Source organism: Mirounga angustirostris, unplaced genomic scaffold, assembly GCF_029215605.1.
Source record: "Mirounga angustirostris isolate CCGP_5_RB_7025 unplaced genomic scaffold, mMirAng1.0.hap1 SCAF_10, whole genome shotgun sequence".
NCBI classification, from domain to species: domain Eukaryota; kingdom Metazoa; phylum Chordata; class Mammalia; order Carnivora; family Phocidae; genus Mirounga; species Mirounga angustirostris.
The window spans coordinates 127,872,848-127,891,922 of record NW_026991718.1 but is presented as its reverse complement, the minus strand read 5'-3'; the positions used below and the strand labels follow the sequence as shown (position 1 = coordinate 127,891,922).

At 58.3% G+C, this 19,075-nt stretch overlaps 1 protein-coding gene across 8 annotated transcripts in view; it reads right to left on the bottom strand.

Moving 5' to 3' along the window:
* Positions 1–268: 268 nt before the first annotated feature.
* BCAS4 (breast carcinoma amplified sequence 4) overlaps positions 269–19,075 on the bottom strand; it is a 56,575-nt gene continuing 37,768 nt past the window's right edge. For 4 of the 8 annotated variants that reach the window (XM_064573346.1, XM_064573348.1, XM_064573347.1 and 1 more), the window contains one exon: positions 947–4,216. In XM_064573346.1, the coding sequence (XP_064429416.1) occupies positions 3,893–4,216 (324 nt within the window). In that variant the 3' untranslated portion in view covers positions 947–3,892. The other 4 variants (XM_064573352.1, XM_045885963.3, XM_064573345.1 and 1 more) reach the window with 4 other exon arrangements.

Below are 19,075 nucleotides of genomic sequence, written 5' to 3'. Positions count from 1 at the left end.
CTTTATTCCTTGCTTTTCTACTGCTCTCTCTCGATTCATTATGTTAGATTTCCTTGAAATTCGAATACAGGTCTGCAGTTCAGATGTGCGTGTGTGTGTGTGTGTTTTCTTGGCTCTGTGAGGAATTCCAAAAAAACAACCCCCAAAACCCTCACAAAACCCAGAATTATTCATCACCAAGGTGAGAAATCTGGAATTCCAGGACAAGAGCAGGAAACTCATCGGCATGAAATGAAATGAAGGCCAACCCACCTTTGAAGACCCCTGGAAATCCTAACGATCTCTCCATTCTTGCTGGGAATCTAAAGGCCGGGTGAGGGGCTTCCCGACGAGCAGATTCGGAGGGTCAGGCTTGCCTCGGTGGCACGAGCTCCCTTCGAGAAAACATTCGCACCCAGACCACACGTGACCTCTTGACACCTTTATTGAGATGTTTCACAGGCCGGCGGGCACTGGGTTCGCGGACAAGTCAACCACCGCAGGCGAACCTGGAGCCGTGCGCCCGGTGGCACCGAGCGGGCCCCCCACGATTCCCACGCAGAGCCCTTCACGGAGAGACGGGGGTGGGGGGGTGGGGGGCTCCGAGTCCCGGGGCCTAGAGCCACGGTGGCTGCTCGGACCCGCCCGCCCGGGGCCCAGAACGCCGGGCAGGCCCAGCCCCGGCGGGAAGCTCCTGGTCCAGATGGGCGCTCGGGCCCCGCCCCGCGTGGGCCCCAAACGCGTCTCCGAACCACGTGGCTTCCCGTGCAGCGAGGGAGGGGATTCAAAGCGGGAAGGGACCGCAGTAGGACAGGCCGACCCCGCGGCTGCGGGGGCTCACACGCGCCGGCGCCGGGGGCCGGGGGTCCGCAGAGCGGCCTGGCCGGCGGCCGCGGGGAAGTAGTCCTCCGTCCGGTACAGCGCGGGCAGCTCGAAGGGCAGGGGCGCCGGCGGCTTCTGGAACGACAGAAAGCGAGGTGCCCGTGAGCCTCCGGAATTCCCTCGCTCTGTGACCCAGGATTTCCAGTCGTAGGAATGACTTCAGCCCCGGGGAGTGTTGCCCCTGCGACAACGAGGCCACGGTCCTTTGGTGGCCCTGCCCGGCAGGGCCAAGGCCCCCCCCCACCCACACACGCGAGGGCGTCGGGCCGCCCGCGCCGGTCCCCGCCCAGGGCGGAGCGCTGCCGGCGTGGGGACGCACAGGTCGGCTAGAGACGGACCGACGAGGCAGGTGTCCCGCACGCCCGCGTGTGCGTGCGTGTGCGTGCGTGCGCGCACACGTGAGCTCCGCGGGGGCGGGGGGGGCGGAGCCGCGCGCCGGGCCTGCTGCCGGGCAACCGGGGGGCGGGCTGAGCGTTCTTCCACCGGGTCCCCATCTGGGCCGCCTCGAGTCGGTGCCATCTGAATGTGTTACTTTTTCAAAAAAAATCAAAAACCAATTTAAGGAGTGCTCACTTGTATCTGGTGCGCATCTTTGCTGAGGAGGCTGGGAAGAAGAGCTCTGCCATCAAGCAGCCCTCCCCGAGCTCCGGTTGCTGAGACCCTTTCTGGCGGAGAAACCAGTTTCACAGAGGACCATGGCAAGCAGGGCTTCTCAAACTGGCGGCACGGTGCCCCCCCACCCCTCGCCTCCGGAGAGCTAGGAAACGCCTCGGAGCCCCACCGGAGCCCCACCGTGCCTCTGAGGACACTGATCAGGGGTGTGGCCCGGCCCCGGGGTATTTCGAAATCCCCAGATGGTTCTCATGCAGAGCCGTGGCCGATCCCATCCCAATGACTACGGCCCTCTTGGAGGAGGGACACTAGGCCCTGCTGGGAGATGGGAGGTATGTGGGGCTCAGGGGTGCAGAGGGACGAGGTCCTTCTGCAGGTCTCCACTGGGCATCCCTCTCGCCACCCTCCTCTTCTCCCCCCACTCCCTTGACTCCTCTCCCTTGACTGTCCCACCCCCTGGCCCCCTCCAGCTGAGACCCACTCTGAGCGGCCTGCAGGTGCAGGTGCCAGGGCAGGGGTGGGGTGGGGGCTCTGGCCCATGGCCAGCAACAGCTCCCCCAAAGCCCAGCACCTCCGTGTGCCCCGCACTGCGCTGCGTGCATAGTTGGCCTCCCCCAAATACTTGTTCCCCCCAGCGACGCCCTGACCACCATCCCCACGGTGGAGGGGGGGAAACCAAGGCTCAGCGGGGGTGCCTGACCCACGTCCCACGTCCTCCAAGCCTCTGTCCACTCCACCACCAGGTCCTGAGAGCCGGCGCCAGCCAGGGCCCATCTGCGCACAAGACGGCAGCCCCAGACAACCCGGGCTCACTGGCAGGAGAGACAAAGGAACCAACAGAACTGCTATGTGAGGGCTAATGGTGGGGAGGTGCAAGGACCTGTGGAAACTGGGGGAGGCCCAACTCCCCCTGGGGGGGGCGGGTCAGGGAGGTTTCCCAGGGCTAGAGCAGGCAGGGCGGGCTTCCAGACTGAGGGAATGGCATGTCACAGTGCTGTGGCGGGGGAGGGAGGGGTACTTGGGGACTCCAGCGGCTCAGTCTGGACTGGGGCCAGGTCACCGTGTGGACAGAGATGAGGCTATAAACCAGGGCCAGATCACATGGGCCCTCAGAGGCCGCGCTTAAGAGCTTCATCCCAAGGGACCAGGGAGCCACTGAAGTCACTAATCGGGAGTATGTGTGTGGAATTAGGTGTTTTAGAAAGAGCAGAATTGAGGGGAAAGAGGGGAGCAGGGAGGAGGCTGTGGCCAGGATCCCCTAAAGGGAAGCAGCCAGGTTTAGGGCGGGAGTGCACAGATTCTCATGTCTGAGCCCCAAAGCCCTGAATTTTGCCCCACAGAAGGAAACCATCAAAGTATTTCAAGTAAGACAGAATGTGCTCAGGTGTCTGAGGACTACATACCTCCCCGTGTCACCATCCCACAGCTGGAAAACCAGGATGAGCCATTCATCATGGCGAAGGGCCAGCCTCATGAAAGGGCAACAGAACATTCCATCTGTCAACCCTGGGTCAGCCATTCTTGGCTCAGCCTACTTGGGGGTACTTGGGGCCCAGGCCTACCACCTGCCCCCTTTTTCTAGCACCTTCCTGGGCTGCCCCCTGCCACCATGGATGGGATGCAAGGCCTCCAATAGCTCCATGACCAGAGCACAACTGAGAAATGAGCCACAAGATATATCTCATAGCCTAAGGGATGCAATCTGTGGGTAGCCCATAGGCTTAGGATCTCTTTGCCCCATTTCTCCTGAAAATTGGTCATTGTAGTAATCTAGAAAATATAACTATCAAGCAAATAATGACAGCTTGAAGACCAGTTCCCTGGTCCTGACACATGGGGATCAAAGAACATTTTGTGATCCTGAAATGATAGGTCCCTTCTCCTGACCATCAGGTCCCCAGACAAGGGAAGGGGCCCATGAGGGGCCAGTGTGGCCTCATTCTGACCCCCTGTTTTTTTTGAAATAGTTCCACCATTCAAAAGGCGGTGGCTCTGAATGGGTAAGACACCCCCCAGGGACGGGGCTTCTGCTTCCTCCTTCAAGGAGAGAGACTTCCAAAAAAGGGAGAAAATCAATATAATTATAACAGAACCAAGGAGAAGTCATCCTAAGAGCCTCCTAGTGGCCCTGGACCAAACCCCCGCCAACATCTTAGAGCACGTGGGGAAATGCGGGATGGTGACTCCTAGCTGGTTGGAGAGCTGAGCCTGAAGTCAGCCAGGAAGGGGTGACCTCTGATGAGCCAGGGGACTCCAAATGTGGTCTCAAGGGCACACATGCTGCTCTTAGACAGTGGGGGGGGGGGGGGGGGGTGCGGTAGACACAGGCCTGTCTAGCCTCCACCGCCCTCTGGGATCGGCGTCCTGATCTTGAAAGATCACTCGTGCCTGTGCCGGACCTGGCCACCCTCACCACCCGCTATGGCTCAGGTGGGGGCTGCAGGGGGTGGGAGGCCTGACCCACCGGAGCTGTGACCCAGGGGCGTGGGGGAGGATGGTTCATGAACCTGAGGGCCACCTCTGCCACCACAGTGCAGGGCCTGCCTGGGATTGAAGCCAACACAGGGTCGCAGAGCTGGGAGATGGAGTGAGACGAAGTCCTGACGATATCATTTGAGCAGCCGAATCCATCATTGCCTGAGGCGGGAGTTACCCTGGGCCGGCTCCTGTCCATGAGCCCTGGACTTCTCTTGTTTGCTTCAGCCAAGTTGACCTGGGTTGCTGTCACTTGCAACCAGGCATCCTAAAACAATAAACCCACAGTGCAGCCACTGACTACTTGCAAACCAGCGGCTTGAATCAGCAGGTAAGGGCTGGTGTGCAAGGCTGAAAACAGCCAGATGCCCCAGCTGCTGCTGGGAAGAACAGAGCACATCCTGGAAGCCAGGCCCCAATCACAGGCACGTCAGGACACCATGGAAACCCAGTCCTCCACACCCGTTTTCTGCTGGATTCTCCGGGCAATCTGCAAAACTGGGGTCTTCCTTGTGTCTTTGAAGTGGCAGGAGCCAGGGGACCAGGGAGCTGGAGTCCACCAGGCCTGTCCAGCTCGAAGCCCAGCCTTTGCCCATCCCCAGACAGGGCCCAAGTCTTTGGGGACAGAACTACAAACCCAAACCCTTGGGAATGTCGAGGGGACTTCAGAGATCTCTACCTCCCATCCCTCCTTCTACAGATTCCCCTGGGGGTGGGGAGTGGAGCGGGCTGCCAGGTAAGCAAGGAGGAGTGTCCAGCTGCGGGCTCCCCAGCTCCCAGCCTGCAGGCAGGAATGTTCCACCGGCCTGGGACTGGTTGGGAGACGGGGCAATCTGACCCTGCAGGTGCCGGACTCTGCTGCACCCCCTCTCTCAGAGTCTCCCTTCACTGTCCCCTCTCCCCCTCTGCCCCCAGTCCAGAGCTCGCCTGCCGGCTTACTGTGCTGGGCCTGGCCTGCTCTTCCCTGTCCACCCACATCCGCGCATCCTCACTCCCACCCTGGACACCCGAGTTCTCAAACCTGTAGCCCACACACCAGACGGATGTGCTCGGTCTGCTTCATGATGTCTAAAAAATGGAATTAATTGCAAACAGGCAACAAATCAGGAGATTTCTCATGAACACCAGACTGCCAGCTTCCCTTGGAAAATCAGACGATCTGGCAGCTCCGGGCCACAGCATCTCGTGGGCTCCGGGCGGCCGAGCTGGGGAGCAGGGGCTGCTCTCCTGGGGTTCCAGGTCCCTCCCAGCCACTTCGCCATTTCGACGGCCTGCTGCTGCCAGGAGACCCCTCACGGCTGGCCTCCCTGGTCATCTGCGCCACCAGGAAGCTTTCACACAAGTCCCCACGGGGCCACCGCAGGACTGCGTTCAGGGCGGATCACTGTTTCCTAAAGCGAAGCTCACCCACCTCAGGGTCTTGGCTTTGCCCTGTGCCACCTGCCCACTTGTTTCCAGAAATCCCCACCCCCTCCTTGGAAGTCCTGGCCCGCCTCGTGTCTCCCTCTTGGGAGGCCCTAAGCACACATCCTGAACCCTGGTCCGCTCTCTGCTCGGGCCAGGGTCTGCAAACTCGCTCTGTGAAGGGCCAGACAGTAAACACGTTAGGCTTTGCAAGCCACAGGTCTCTGTCGCAACGACTCAACTCTGCCCTTGAAGGCCCACAGCAGCCACAGATAAATATGCAAACCAGCAGCTCGGCCGTGTGCCAGGAAAACTTCACAGAACAGTGGCAGGCCAGATTTGGACCCCCGGCCACGGTTTGCCCCTGAATGAAATCTGTCTTCCTAGAGAGATCAGGACAAAATTCCTTCCCTGTATCTCCCATATAATGGGCGCTGGGTGATAGGTCACCAGACCGGGGCTGGAGGATTCCGCGCCAGGCCCACTGTGCTGACTGTCCTGGGCCGGAGTGCTATTTGGTTGGCTGCCCTTGGGCCATCACTCCAGCTCCAGCCCGTCCTGCCTCACCCAGCAGGCCACGCGGCAGCCCCACTCGTGGGCTGGCTTCTGAGGTCCACAGGGTCAGCCCCAGAGCCTGGTCAACCCCTGGGGGACTGAGGCCCCAGGCTGACTTTGTGCAGGGGAGCTCGGGTGCCCAGAGGCCCACACTCCTCGCCTAGGTCACCAAGCACCCCCAGCTCTCTGGGGCTTGGGAGAGGCTCCCCCCACTTCAATCACTATACCTACTGTGCCCTAGGCTCAATGCGGTGTCAGTGAGCCTCCCAGGCCTCTCCAAGGTCGGGTTTTCTCTGCCCCTTGAGCCTCACCAGAGCTTAGCTGCCCCTCCCCTTGATGGGGCTGCACTTGGCAAGTGGCCTCCAAAGAGCAGAATATGAAAAGGAAAAGGAACTGCTCAGGAAGAACCTGGCGAACACTACCTGAGTCAGGTGGTCAAGGTCAACACCAACAGTGCTACATCTTGTTGACAGCCTGTGCCCTGGATGTGATGAAGGCACTTCACCTCTGCAGTCTTCCTCCCCAAGCCCGTGGCCCCGGTCTAACCACGAGAAAAACATCAGATCGGCCCTAATAGAGGGGTATTGTACAAAATACCTAACCAATATTCCTCAAAGCTGTCAAGGTCATCAAAATCCAGGAAAGTCTGAGAAGCCATCCTAGACCAGAGGCGGCTAAGGAGGCGTGAACTAAACAACGCGGTTGGTATCTTGGATGCAATCTTGGAACAGAGAAGGACATTAGGGAAAAACTAGCAGAATCCGAACAAACTGTGGGGTTTAGTTACTAGCAATCCATCGAGGTTGGTCCCCCAGCTGGGACAACGCACCACAGTAAATACGGTCGTAACAGTGAGGGAAACCAGGTGAGGGGTACATGGGATCCCTCTGTATTATCACAGCAACCTGCCCTAATTCTAAAACTTAAAAAACATAGCTTGGGGCGGGCCGGGAGGGGAGGCGGGGAGAAAAGCAGCAGACAGAAGAAACAGCTCTATCTGCATAGACCGAGCCCCCAGCCTGTCTACAACCACAGTGACTGAGTACTGAGCACTTTCTGAGCACCCAGGTGAGGATGGGCCCTGAAGGTTCACAGCCCATCTGCTCTCACAGCTGCTGAGAGAGGCAGGTATCCTTAATCCCATTTTGCAGAAGAGGAAACTGAGGGTCAGAGAGGTACTTGCCCAAGATCAGCCTGTTGGGAAATGGCCCAGAGCTGGACTGGAAACCAGGGCCACTCAGCCCCAGCCCCAGCCTCCAGCCAGGACCCAGGAAGCCCTGGGGCTGAGTGGGGCTGGGGGTGCGCTCTCAGTGCGGGGCTCGGGATGTCCCTTCGTTGCCGGCTTTCCAACCCGAGGGACATCAGGAGCTCCCCGCTGCCCCACCTTCCAGCCGACTCAGAGATCGCAGACTGGTGGCCTTTGGTTAGCATCTGGCCCGCAGACATGACTGGTTTGGCTCATGTAAATTTAAACATGAGTTAGCTGCCAACATGGAAGAACTGGGGTGTTTCAAATAAATACGGAGTTCCTATTTCTCCTGAAAGGAGCGATCTGGCCACGCTGGGCCCACGTTCCTGTGCGGTGCAGGCAGCTGGCCCCTCTACTGGGCTGCCCGCTTGCCGCCGTCCCCGCCCGGCCTGACTCACTCGTCCGCGGGACCTGCCGGGCCTTGTGGGCACCGGAGCCCGCAGTGGCCCCAGGCTCAAGTCACATCACTCAGACACGGGGCTCCCGAGGAGCTGGATGGAGAAGGCGTTGCTTCCCGTCCCTGACCCTGGGCCCCATGGGCTGGGAACCGCCAGCCTGGGGCTCCCGCCAAGCCCAGCGGCTGCCTCCCTTACCCCCTGGCTCCCCTGCGCACCAGAGCCCGGGAGGCAGGCACTGAGACCGTGGAGGACGAGACAGGCTGGGAGAGGAGAGGGTAGGTCACATGCCCAGGGTCACCCAGCTGGGAAAAGGCCGAGCTAGGAATCAAAGTGGGCTCTCGTGAGCTTTGGACCCTGTCCCCCGCCACCACCAGCCCTCGGGACCTTCCCCTCAGTCCCAGCCTCCCTGCTCCGTCCCGGCCCAGGGCTTTCTGCACCTCAGGCCACGCCTGGCTATTCTGCCTGCAAGGTTCTGTGTCTGCTCCAGGGCCCCAAGTCTTCTAGAATGCTCTGACAGCTGTGAGCCGAGCTCCTCCCATCTCTCTGTGAGCAGCCCCTGCGTGTCCAATCCTGCCTGAAGGGCTGGACTGGCCAGCCTCGCTGTGCCTGCACGAAAGCTGTCCCCCTTCCTCTCCGAACGCTCCCACCCAGCTGGGCCACCAGCCCCAACCTCCGCCAGCCCAGGGACCGGAGCAGTTGGGGCAGGCTGCTGAGGTTCTGGTGACAGAGGAACGGGGCTCGGGGCTCCCACAGTGCGCGGCCTCTGCCCGGAAGGGTCCTAGCAGCAGGGACAAGCTGGTGCAGCCTCGCTATGGGTGGATGCTGACCCCAGGCAGCAGCTCTAGAAGGTTCGTGGATCCCCAAGGATTCTGCTTTTAGCTGGAGGAAAAGCGTTAACATGGAAACTAGCAGAGGAGGAGCCCCGGGAAGTCCTGCCAAGATACGGCTACTAAATCCAAACTCACACACGGTCTGGGAGCGAAGACAGGACAGCCAGGTGGGAGGAGTCCTGTCACGGCTTCCTCCAGAACTAGACCTTCCTGGGGGCCTCAGCTCCAGACCCAGAGTCTGATCTCTCCACCCTTGACCCACACTCTGCTGTTGCAAGCCTGGCCCCCCCTCCCTCAGGGCCCCTCTTCCCCGAGTCCTGGCTCCCCCTCCAGCTGATGCTTTGCATTGGAGTCCTCCTGTCTGAACTCCGAGGGCCCTGGGCTTTGCTTCTCATCCCATGGCCACTCATGGAATTGTCTGACTGCCATGTTCTTCCATGTGTATTTTAAAATATTCTTTTGGGGTTTTCTTTGAAGATTTTATTTATTTATTCGAAAGAGTGAGCGAGCAAGAGAGTGAGCACAAGCAGGGGGAGAGGCAGAGGGAGGGAGAAGCAGGCTTCCCGCCGAGCAGGGAGCCCGATGCGGGGCTCGATCCCAGGACCCCGGGACCATGACCTGAGCAGAAGGCAGACGTTTAACCGACTGAGCCACCCAGGCATCCCTACGTGTGTATTTTTAATTGAGCACCTGCTATGTTCCGGAAACCCAAATCTGCACAGGTATCACAAAGCCCTTCTACAGATGAGCAAACTGAGGCTCTCAATAGTTATGTGACTCACTGCGAGGCCCACCCACTGCCCAAACTGGACGCCCGCATCCCCCCTGTCCTCAATCCCTTCTGCTAACTCTTCCCAGATCCCTCTCCTCATCACTGCTGTCGTCCCATTGCTCCCAGCTGAGGCTCTCGCCCTTAACCCATTCTCCACATGTCAGCCTGAGGGATTGTCCTAAGAAACAAATCTGATCCTCTGGTAAGTGCAACACTTATAAGATAATGTGACTCTTCACTGTCGCCTACAGGCCCTGCCACCGAGGTCACTCATCTGGCCAAACCCAGACCACAGCTGCGTCCGGCGTGGCCTCCACTGGGCTGAGGGTCTTTACTAGTATTGTTGCTTCTGTTCAGTCGTTTGCATCCTCCTGTTTTTGAATGAAATGCCAAAAAGATGGATCTCGGGCGCCTGGGTGGCTCAGTCGGTTAAGCGACTGCCTTCGGCTCAGGTCATGATCCTGGAGTCCCGGGATCGAGTCCTGCATCGGGCTCCCTGCTCGGCAAGGAGCCTGCTTCTCCCTCTGACCCTCCCCCCTCTCATGCTCTCTCTCTCTCTCATTCTCTCTCTCTCAAATAAAAATAAATAAAATCTTTAAAAAAAGAAAAGAAAAGATGGATCTCCAGCTTCTTGTTTAAAAAATCCAGAGCTCTGGTGCACGGAGTGGTGATGACGAGCTGGCTGAGTTCTGGCCAGCCCCTTTCAGGGGGGACCCGTGCTCTCACCTCAGCCACCTGGCTGGCCCTCAGGCTGGGGTTTGCGACCCCAGAACCCTATGATCCAGCCTCACAGTCTGTCACCTCCCAGTACGCAGAACCCTCCAGCCTGGAAATCTGTTCCTAGCCTTCCCCAGGGTCTGTCCTGACTTGGACCCTTGCACCTGCTTGTCCCCCTCAAGGCTTTGCCACTGGGGTCTTCTCCTGCTGGTGTCTTCCTTCTGGCCCTCCTAAGGGACCCCCAATTTCCCTCCCCCGCTGCACCACAAAGGTGCGTATCCTGTCTGCCTCTTTCCTCGGTCTCCCCACCAGGCTGAGCTCCATGGGGATGGGACCTCTGTCAGTCTTCAGGGCCACAGCCCCAGGGAGGCGAGACTCAGGTGAGAAGTGAATGAACTTGAATGTGCTCGACAGCTGAGGCAGAGCAGGAAGGGCCGGCCTCTCGCCAAGTCAGGGCTCAGAAGCCCGAGACCAATGGTGACAAGCATCATCTCCAGATGGGGACACCTGAAGGGGCTCGAGCCTGGCACCCCTGCCCTGCCAGGTCCCTGCCCCACTACTGAAGACACCAGTCCTGTTAAAAATAAAACAGACTTGGGACGCCTGGGTGGCTCAGTCGGTTAAGCGGCTGCCTTCGGCTCAGGTCATGATCCCAGGGTCCCGGGATGGAGTCCCGCATCGGGCTCCTTGCTCAGCAGGGAGCCTGCTTCTCCCTCTGCCTGCAGCTCCCCCTGCTTGTACTCTCGCTCACTCTCTCTCGCCCACACTCTCTCTAACAAATAAATAAAATCTTTAAAAAAAATAAAACAGACTCAAAGCAATGTGCTGGCCTGGAGGGGAGCCTGGGGCGGAAAACGGTTGTCTACGAAAGTTCTGGTGAAATCCCAGCCAGGCCAGAAATTTAGTGACTAGGATGGTGTGTTGGTGTTGACGACAGTGTCTTCGTGCTGTAACATGACAGTGAAGGAAAGTGATTAAGGGGCCGACCAGAACTCTGTATTGCCTTCACGAGCTTTCTGTAAATCTACAGTCACCCAAAAGAGAAACGTCATTGAAAAACAAATAAATAAATCAAGTGCGCGCACAGCAGCATCTGCAAAGGACTGAGCCAACGACACAGAGAAGAGCTATTAAATAATAACACACATGTCATGACAATAACAGCCGCCAAACCTTGCGTTGCTTGAAATCACGGCTCACGACAACCCGGTGCAGAGGTTCTAACTGTAAATCCCGCTACGCAGATGTGGGGACTGAGACTCAGCAGGCTCAGGACCTCACTCAGGGTGTGACACTTGCAGGTGACAGGGCCGGCCTCATGGGTGTGCCCCCCTCCCCGTGCAGTCACACGGGCCCTGCTCTCCCTCAGTGCTCGCTGTCACTACCTGGAAATTCTTAATAAGCTCTAACAAAGGGGCCCTGCGAATTCTGCAGCCCGTCCTAGGGTCTCCGGGCTCCCAGGGTAGGCGTTCACGCCTCAGAAGGGTCATTCACGGGTGGCTCCATGGGGAGCGTGGGGCCAGCACCCTTGGCCGAGGAAACCTCACGGGGCAAAGGGTAGCCGCAGGAGCAGTGGTGAGTCAGAGGGGGGCCATTGGCGGATGGATTCGGGTGGAGCCAGGACGGACCCACTCTCGACACAGCAAGGAAAGGAAGTTTCTTTCCCAGCCCAGAGCATCAAACCAGCCACCCCCTCCCAGGGGTCTGCTCAGTTCAGCAACCGCCTTGTCAGATTCTCCGCGGCCCGACAGGAGGCACGCTTATGCCCAGAGTCCAGCCAGTGGTGGTCCACCTCCAGACGAGTGTCTGTGGCCTCTATCAACAGCTGGCCAAGGTCCCCAGCCGGCTACTGTCATGTGCGAGCCGAACGGTTCTCGCTCTGATGCTGGTTATCAATAGAATCCTTGGAGGTTTTGTTGGCTGGCCTCAAACGTGGTTGGCTCCACAAAAGAATGTTGAAAATAGCACCAGTTAGCTCTGGGAAGCAGAAAGCAAACACAGACTCGATCAACCATTCTGTCAGGGTCCCTAACGTGGATAGCGGTTCTCCATCAAATAAACAAGCCATTAGGGCAATTAGAGAGGCGTCCACCAGAACCAGCAGGTGTTGGGAAGCCGCCTCCATGCCTGCCCCATGTCCCTGCCCAGCGTGGAGAAAGACTCTTGTCCCCGGGCTGAGCAGCCACCTCCTGACAGCTGACGGAGCCTGCCTCAGAGCCACGGCCCCAACTGTCCCCTGTCCCAGGCCATCCAGGCAGCCTTGGGAGCCTCCTCTCAATCCACCCTTTCTTCAGACCCAGCTGTCCTCAGAGCTCTGGTCTGGGCTTACAAACCTCGGCCGGGCCTGCCTCCTCCGAGCAGGCGGCCTGGGCTGCAGCCACCGCCATCAATGCCATCCCCAAAGCCCTGGCACTCGCCTCGGGAAGCCCTTTTCCAGGAGCTCGCCCCCCGTGCTGTCCCGGTCTGATTAAGACATTTTATCCACTGGGCCCCCTGAGAGTGACAAGGGATGATGTTCAAGGTCTGGAAAATAACATCTGAGAGTGAGAGAAAGAAAGAGGCCTCGATGGGGCGCCTGGGTGGCTCAGTTGGTTAAGCGACTGCCTTCGGCTCAGGTCATGATCCTGGAGTCCCGGGATCGAGTCCCGCATCGGGCTCCCTGCTCGGCGGGGAGTCTGCTTCTCTCTCTGACCCTCCCCCCCGCCATGCTCTCTCTATCTCATTCTCTCTCTCAAATAAATAAATAAAATCTTTAAAAAAAAAAAAAGAAAGAAAGAAAGAGGCCTCGAGATGGGCAGAGCAGGAGGTAACCGGAGACAGGGAAGGAGACACAGACAAAGAGAGGGAGAGCCGGAGGGGGACAGAGACACACCCGAGAAAGAGAGAGAAGATGCAGAAACAAGATAGGGGAGACTGAAAAAAAGTAGAAAGAGATGGAATGCAGGAGGGGAAGTGGGGGAAATGGAGAGAGAGGGATGACACGAAGAAGTAAGACAGAAGAGGAGAGGGAAGGATGGGGGCCAGGAAGTGGGTGGCTGGGGCAGGTTGGGGACAAGGACCCGGAGGGGAGGAGATGGGGACGAGAGTACATTCAGGACCTCTCCAGACCCCAGCCAGGTCACTGCGCCAGAGGCCATGAGAAAATACTGGCCAGCCACCAGCCCCCACCTGCCGGCCCCACCCCTTTGTCAAAGAAATAATATTCCCAAAGGACAGAGGCCATCTCAGAAGACAGGTTAGTCTTTGTGGAAGGGACTCCATCTCATCTTAGAGGCAACACTTTGCTCTTTTCCCATGTGGTTCAGGACTCCTGAAAACCCTGGTCTAAACCCTGCATCTCGGAGCCCAGCCAGTGGGGCCCAGCCCTCTGGCTGCAAAGAGAGAAGGGCAGAGGATGGAAAGATCCTGAGCTCGCTCCCTCTCTCACACCCACCCCAGACACCCAGCCCGGGGGCAGCCCCACCCCACCTGCCAGGACCTCGTCTGTCTGCTGTCTGTCCAGGGCTGGCCATATCCCTGTGCCTCGTGCACTTTGATGCTGAATCAATTCGCACTCAGTCATCGACCTGGCGCCCCTCTGCCTCCCTGGGTGGCCTCATTCAGCCTCGGGGCCAAAGCCACTGGCTCCATGCTGGACACCTCCAGACCTGAACCCCACACTCACATCTCCAACTGGGGCTCCACCTGCAAACACATCCACACCGACTCTTGAGTCACACGGCAACTTGGACGAATCTCCAGGGAATGATGCTGAGCGAGAAAAGCCAATCCTGAAAGGTTACCCAGTGTAGGATTCCATTTATAGAACATTTTTGAAATAGCAAAATTTGAGAAACGGAGGGCAGATTAGTGGCTGCTGGGAATGGAGCAGGGGTGAAGGTGGTCATGAAAGGATAGCCAGAGATCCCTGTAATGTTGGAGATGTTCAGCGTCTTACAGAACCAATACAACTGTAGAGAACCAACTGTTTCAATGTTAATACCTGGCCAGGATACTGTACTACAGTTTTGCAAAATGTTACCACTGGGGGAAAATGGGCCAAGTGTACAAGGGATTTCTCTGTATTATTTCTTAACTGTGTGTGAATCTACAATTTTCTCCATAAGGAATTTCAATTAAACACCATGCTCCCCCCACCCCCCACCCCCACACACAGAATGGACCCTGTGTCCACAGCCCCACACTGCTCCACCCTGGTCCAGGCCATCAGCATCTCTCCCTGGACCATCCCAGCGGCTCAGAACTCCTAGCTTCCACTTGGACCCACAGGCCAGACGCAGGCCATCTTGAATCCTGTAGAGCTGAGTCCCAGCCCTGGGCCCAGGTCTGCTCTCTCCGCTCCCTCCACCTTCCCCTCCCCAATCCAGCGGGCTGCCTGCTCAGGTCTCACTGCTCCTGCAGCTGCCCAAGACAGCTGCACACCCCCTTCCCCACCTCCTCCAGTGCATCCCCTTCTCAGGGAGGCCTTCCCTGACCACCTCCTGCCCTCATCCAACTCCCTGCATGCTTCTTCTTTGCTTCTCTCTGTCCCCTGGGGCACCAGACTGTCAGCTGCTGGAGGGCAGGAATATTTTCTGTCCTCCTTGGGTTCTAAGGATCTGAAAGACCGAACAGCTCATACAGGTGGGTGGCTAAGTATTTGCTGAATGAACGAATGAAGAAACGAATGTAGAATGAACAGAAGAACAGAGGGGAGGTCCGTGGAGATTTGGCATCAAAGGAGTTAAGTCTGGCCCGGGGGCTGGGGAAGGAGGGGGTGAAGGGCTGGGGTCTGGAGCAGCCCAGGAGGACTTACAGGGGAATGCGGGGGAGGAAGAGGCCCCTGTGTGCCTCAGCACGGGGGGTGGTGGGCGGGGCCAGCTCCAGGAGCAAAAGCCCAGGGTACAGAGAACACCCTGCAGGCTGGCCACGTGCCCACACCCCCAACACACACCCCAACACTCTTTCAAGAAAACCAGACACAGGGTTTGGGTGGAGGCTGAGCTCACTTTCTGGGGCCTCCGGAGGATCTAGGGGCCAAGTCTAAGGGGCTTCCTACCTAATCTGCCCATTTCCTCCAAAGTGGCTCACTGCTCGGGGAATGAGGATGTGCGTGAAGGCGGGGGTCGTGGGGGCCTGGGGGTCACCGAGGGCCTTGGATTTGCTCTGACATGCTCTCCAATGCCCCACATGGAGCCGCCAGTGCTGACAGTCGGTCCCTTCATCCAGCACAGGAAACCGTCCCACTCCCCCATCCCTCGGACAGCAGTGGTCCCCCTGCCCAGCTGTGCAATCCTGGCCAAGTTACTTACCCTCTCTGTGCCTCCGTTTCCTCACCTGGTAACAGGGCTAATGATAGTTCCTACTTTGCAGGGTGTTATGCCCATATAACTGTGGAGTGCTTAGAAAGCGCTAAGTGCCCGATGGTTGCTGACTAATTTCATTACTATTACGGCCCCCCGAATTCATATTCTTTTTAAATACCGTCAGTAGCTCAGAAAGAGCCCAAGCGTACAATTCCATAGCATTGCACTTTTAGTATTAAATGCATTCAGTTTCAAAACATGAACATTTAAACTAAACCACAGTTGTGGGAACCGGGGCTGGTACTGCTTTGATTTTTAATAACAAGGGGCCTCAAGAATTGTAAGTGTGGGGACATTCCCCAGCCACTAAAAGGCATGGCTCATCTATCAATCAAGGCAGCCGGCTCACAGTAGATACTCGATAAACACCTGCTGATCAGTGACAAGTTACGGGAGGCACACACACTGGCAGCCAGCCCCAGCAGCAGCCCCTGGCCTGTGGCTTCCCATTTCTCTCACACCAACGACTAATGCCAGCTGAGCCACTCCTGCCCACCCGCCCCCTGCCCCCCCACCGACACCCACTCCTCGGGGTATCGCCTGAGGCCTCTGGAGCCAGGTCCAAGCCAGCTGTGAGCTGCCGGTCACAGGAGGGGAAGAGGGGGTGCGGGGGCCACAGTGCTGAGACCCCCAACCCAGGCCCCAGTGGGCACCTCCCCACCAGTGCTCAGCAACATCCAGGCCTGGACGCAGCCCCTCGCTGCTCCGGCTCCTCACTACATTTAAAAGCCAGCATTACCCCCTTCCGACTGAGGTTCTCAGGTTAATTATTAGGACTCTCCAAGTAACGGGAACTTTGGCCTTGACTTTAGGTCTGGCAGCAAGAGCAGGTGCGATGGTATCAGCCGGAGCAGGTACCTGGACGAATTTACTGCTTAATGAGACGTGGTTTATTTTCCCAGAAGAAAGCTGACCATGAAAAGAGCCAAGTTCAAGAGCTTCCCAGGCCCCTCAGGCATCCAAGGGATCGCACTTCCTCCAGAAGCCCCAACCCCAGCTTCAGGCATCACACAAGTACCTGCGCTGACGAAGGGCTCACCTGCACGCGTCACATCCCTCGGAACCAGGATGGCCGATGGCAGCTAGTCACCGTCGGCGATCCAGCGCCAAGCCAGTCCTCCCTCTCCCATGGCAGCCACTGCCCTGACCCCCTCTCCTTCTCTGTCACGCGTCGGGGGCATGCAGCCCTCTTCAGATTTAGCTGCTAATAGCACCCGCCCGGGAGCTGTACCTTCTGGGGAGACGGGAGCCTAGGCGGGGACCCGGCTTCATCATCCCGTCACCCTTTGGTGCTCAGTTCACAGCTGGTATTACTAGTGGCTCCCACGTACCGCGTGTCACTGCGGGACTCCCTCCTACGGTGCGCTCCCGTCCCCAAGGACACCAGGGCTCTGAGAGGGGCGGTGGGTGTCCACGGCGGAGCCCAGCTGGTGCACATGGGACCAGATTCAGACCTGGGGGCCCCTCCACTCCACCCCTCTTTCTATCTGAGGAGGGAGGGCTCCTGGTGAGGGGAGGAAGAGGGAGGGGGGCCAGGGGGCACGGTGAGGCTTTGTGTGGTGTGTGTGACACGAGGAGACAGAAGCCCAGAGACACATGGACAGAGGCAGAGACGGGCAGATGAACGCTTCGGAGATGGGGATCCAGATGGACACAGAGCCTGACAGGGGCTGACCTCCCCTCGTGGTGGCCAGCTTGGCCCCCAATGTGTTGACAGTGGTGGGGACTCAGAGGCGGACCCCAGATGCCCCCGCTGCCTGTCCCCCATGACCCAGCCTCACCTGGGACATGTCCTCGGCCAGCGGTGCGCTGCAGTCCGGGCATGAGCTGGGGGGAGTCCGGCCCAGGGGCGACAGTGGCTCGGGGAAGAGGGGGTTGCCCCATTCAACTCCCACCGGTGGGATGGGCGGCAGCTCTGCACCAGCTCTTGGGGGTGCAGGTGGAACCCCCAGTCGCTCAAAAGGCAGTTTCTACAAAACGGATCCCAGCAGCCCACACTCAGAGCAGCTGCGGGGTGCTGGCCCCGTGCTGAGCGCCACACACACGAATCCCGGCCCCCGGAGGCAGCGTGTGACCCCACAGGTGCTCTGGAGCCAGGCGGCTGGGGGCATCTGGGCTGCTTCCCTTCCCTCCTCTGGCTGGTTGCGGGCAAGCGGCTCGACCTCTCCCTGCCTCGGTTGCTCTTCTATAAAACGGGCCAGTGATGGCTGCCCACCTCACTACAACAAGCAGGAGCTGAGGCCCGAGTTCAGTCCGGGGCACCCAGCACAGCGCCTGCCATGCAGGACGTCCTCACCTGGCTCCCCCACCTAGTGATGTATGAGCCTCAGCACCCAAACAGTGCTCACGTCCGAGCAGGTGCCCGACAGGAGTTTGCCAAGTAAAGAGGGCATCCTGCACGCTGCAACCCTCAACCCGATTCCATGAGGTTTGAGCAGTGCTCCCCCATTTCACAGAGGGGAAAGGTGAGACCCTGTTCCAAGGCCACGGAGCTGGTGAGCAACTCTGCCGAGGCACAAACCCAGGGCTGCTGGGCTCTAGAACCCATGCTTTCATGTTTTTAAACTCCTATTTTGGGGGGCGCCAGGGTGGCTCAATTGGTTAAGTGTCTGCCTTCGGCTCCGGTCATGATCCCAGGGTCCTGGGAATCGGGCTCCCTGCTCAGCGGGGAGGCGGCTTCTCCCTCTGCCTCTGCCCCTCCCCCCAGCTCATGCTCTTGTGCCCTCTCTTGCTCTATCTCAAATAAACAAATAAATAATCTTCAAAAAAAATAAGCTCCTTATTTTGGAAATTTTCCGTATTTACCGGAAACACAAGAAAGCAAAGAGGGGACGATGATGAGCCCCACATACGACCGTCCGGTTCTGAGAACCGTCATTCATCTGGGTCAGCGATTCCTAACCCAGGGCGATTTTGCCTCCAGGGACTTTTGCAATTTCTGGACTTTTATGATGGTCATAAAGGGAGGCATCTGTTGGGCAGAGCCCAGGGACGCTGCTAACATCATACGATGTGCAGGACAGCCCCGCAGCAGAGAACGATCTGGCCCCAAATGTCAGCAATGCCAAGGCTGTGGGGCCCTGGTCTGGACCATGCTTTCAGCTACCCCCCTCCGAGTACCACAGGGGTTTGGTCTACACTTGGGGGTCGGGGGGGGGGGCAGTGCATTATAACATGGGAACAGGGAGAGCAGAATCTATGAAGGGTGACCTTGAGGGGGACACTCCCACTCCCTCAGTAAACAGGCATTGACCCCACACCTGGCCAGGCTCCATAGGAGGCCTGGGAGCCAAGAGGTCTCCTCAGATTTCTTTTCAAAATCAATCGATTTCACATCAAAATCTGCATTCCCAACCTCTCTTTTTTTAAAAGAAGGCCAACGTCAGGCCACTCGGAGCCTTAGTCCCGGGCTGGTGCTGAGGGCAGCTGCCTCTTCAGTCGGCAGTCCCTGCCCGGCCCCCGGGCTGCATTTAAGGCCACCTGACCCCAGTGTTTCGACCCCTGGAGCACGAAGAACATGGGGCTCTAGGACCAAAGGAACCAATCCCTGGTGAAGTCCAAATGTTCTAACTCCCCTGAGCCTCAGTTTCCTCATCTGTACCGCGGAAATGGTAAGAGTACCTGTGTAACAGGTGGGCATGAGGATGAACCCAGGTAAAGTGCTGGCTCCCGCTGGCCCAAAGAAGAGCCCAGAGCACTCCGCCTGCTTACCATTAAGTCAAAGATAAGACAGTCCCCACCCTTGAGAAACTCAGTCTGGGGGAACAACAGGTGAAGATACAGATGACACCCTGAGGTGCTAGGACACCAGGGGATGGACAGGAAATGGGGAGCCCCGAGGAATACTGGCCCAGGGG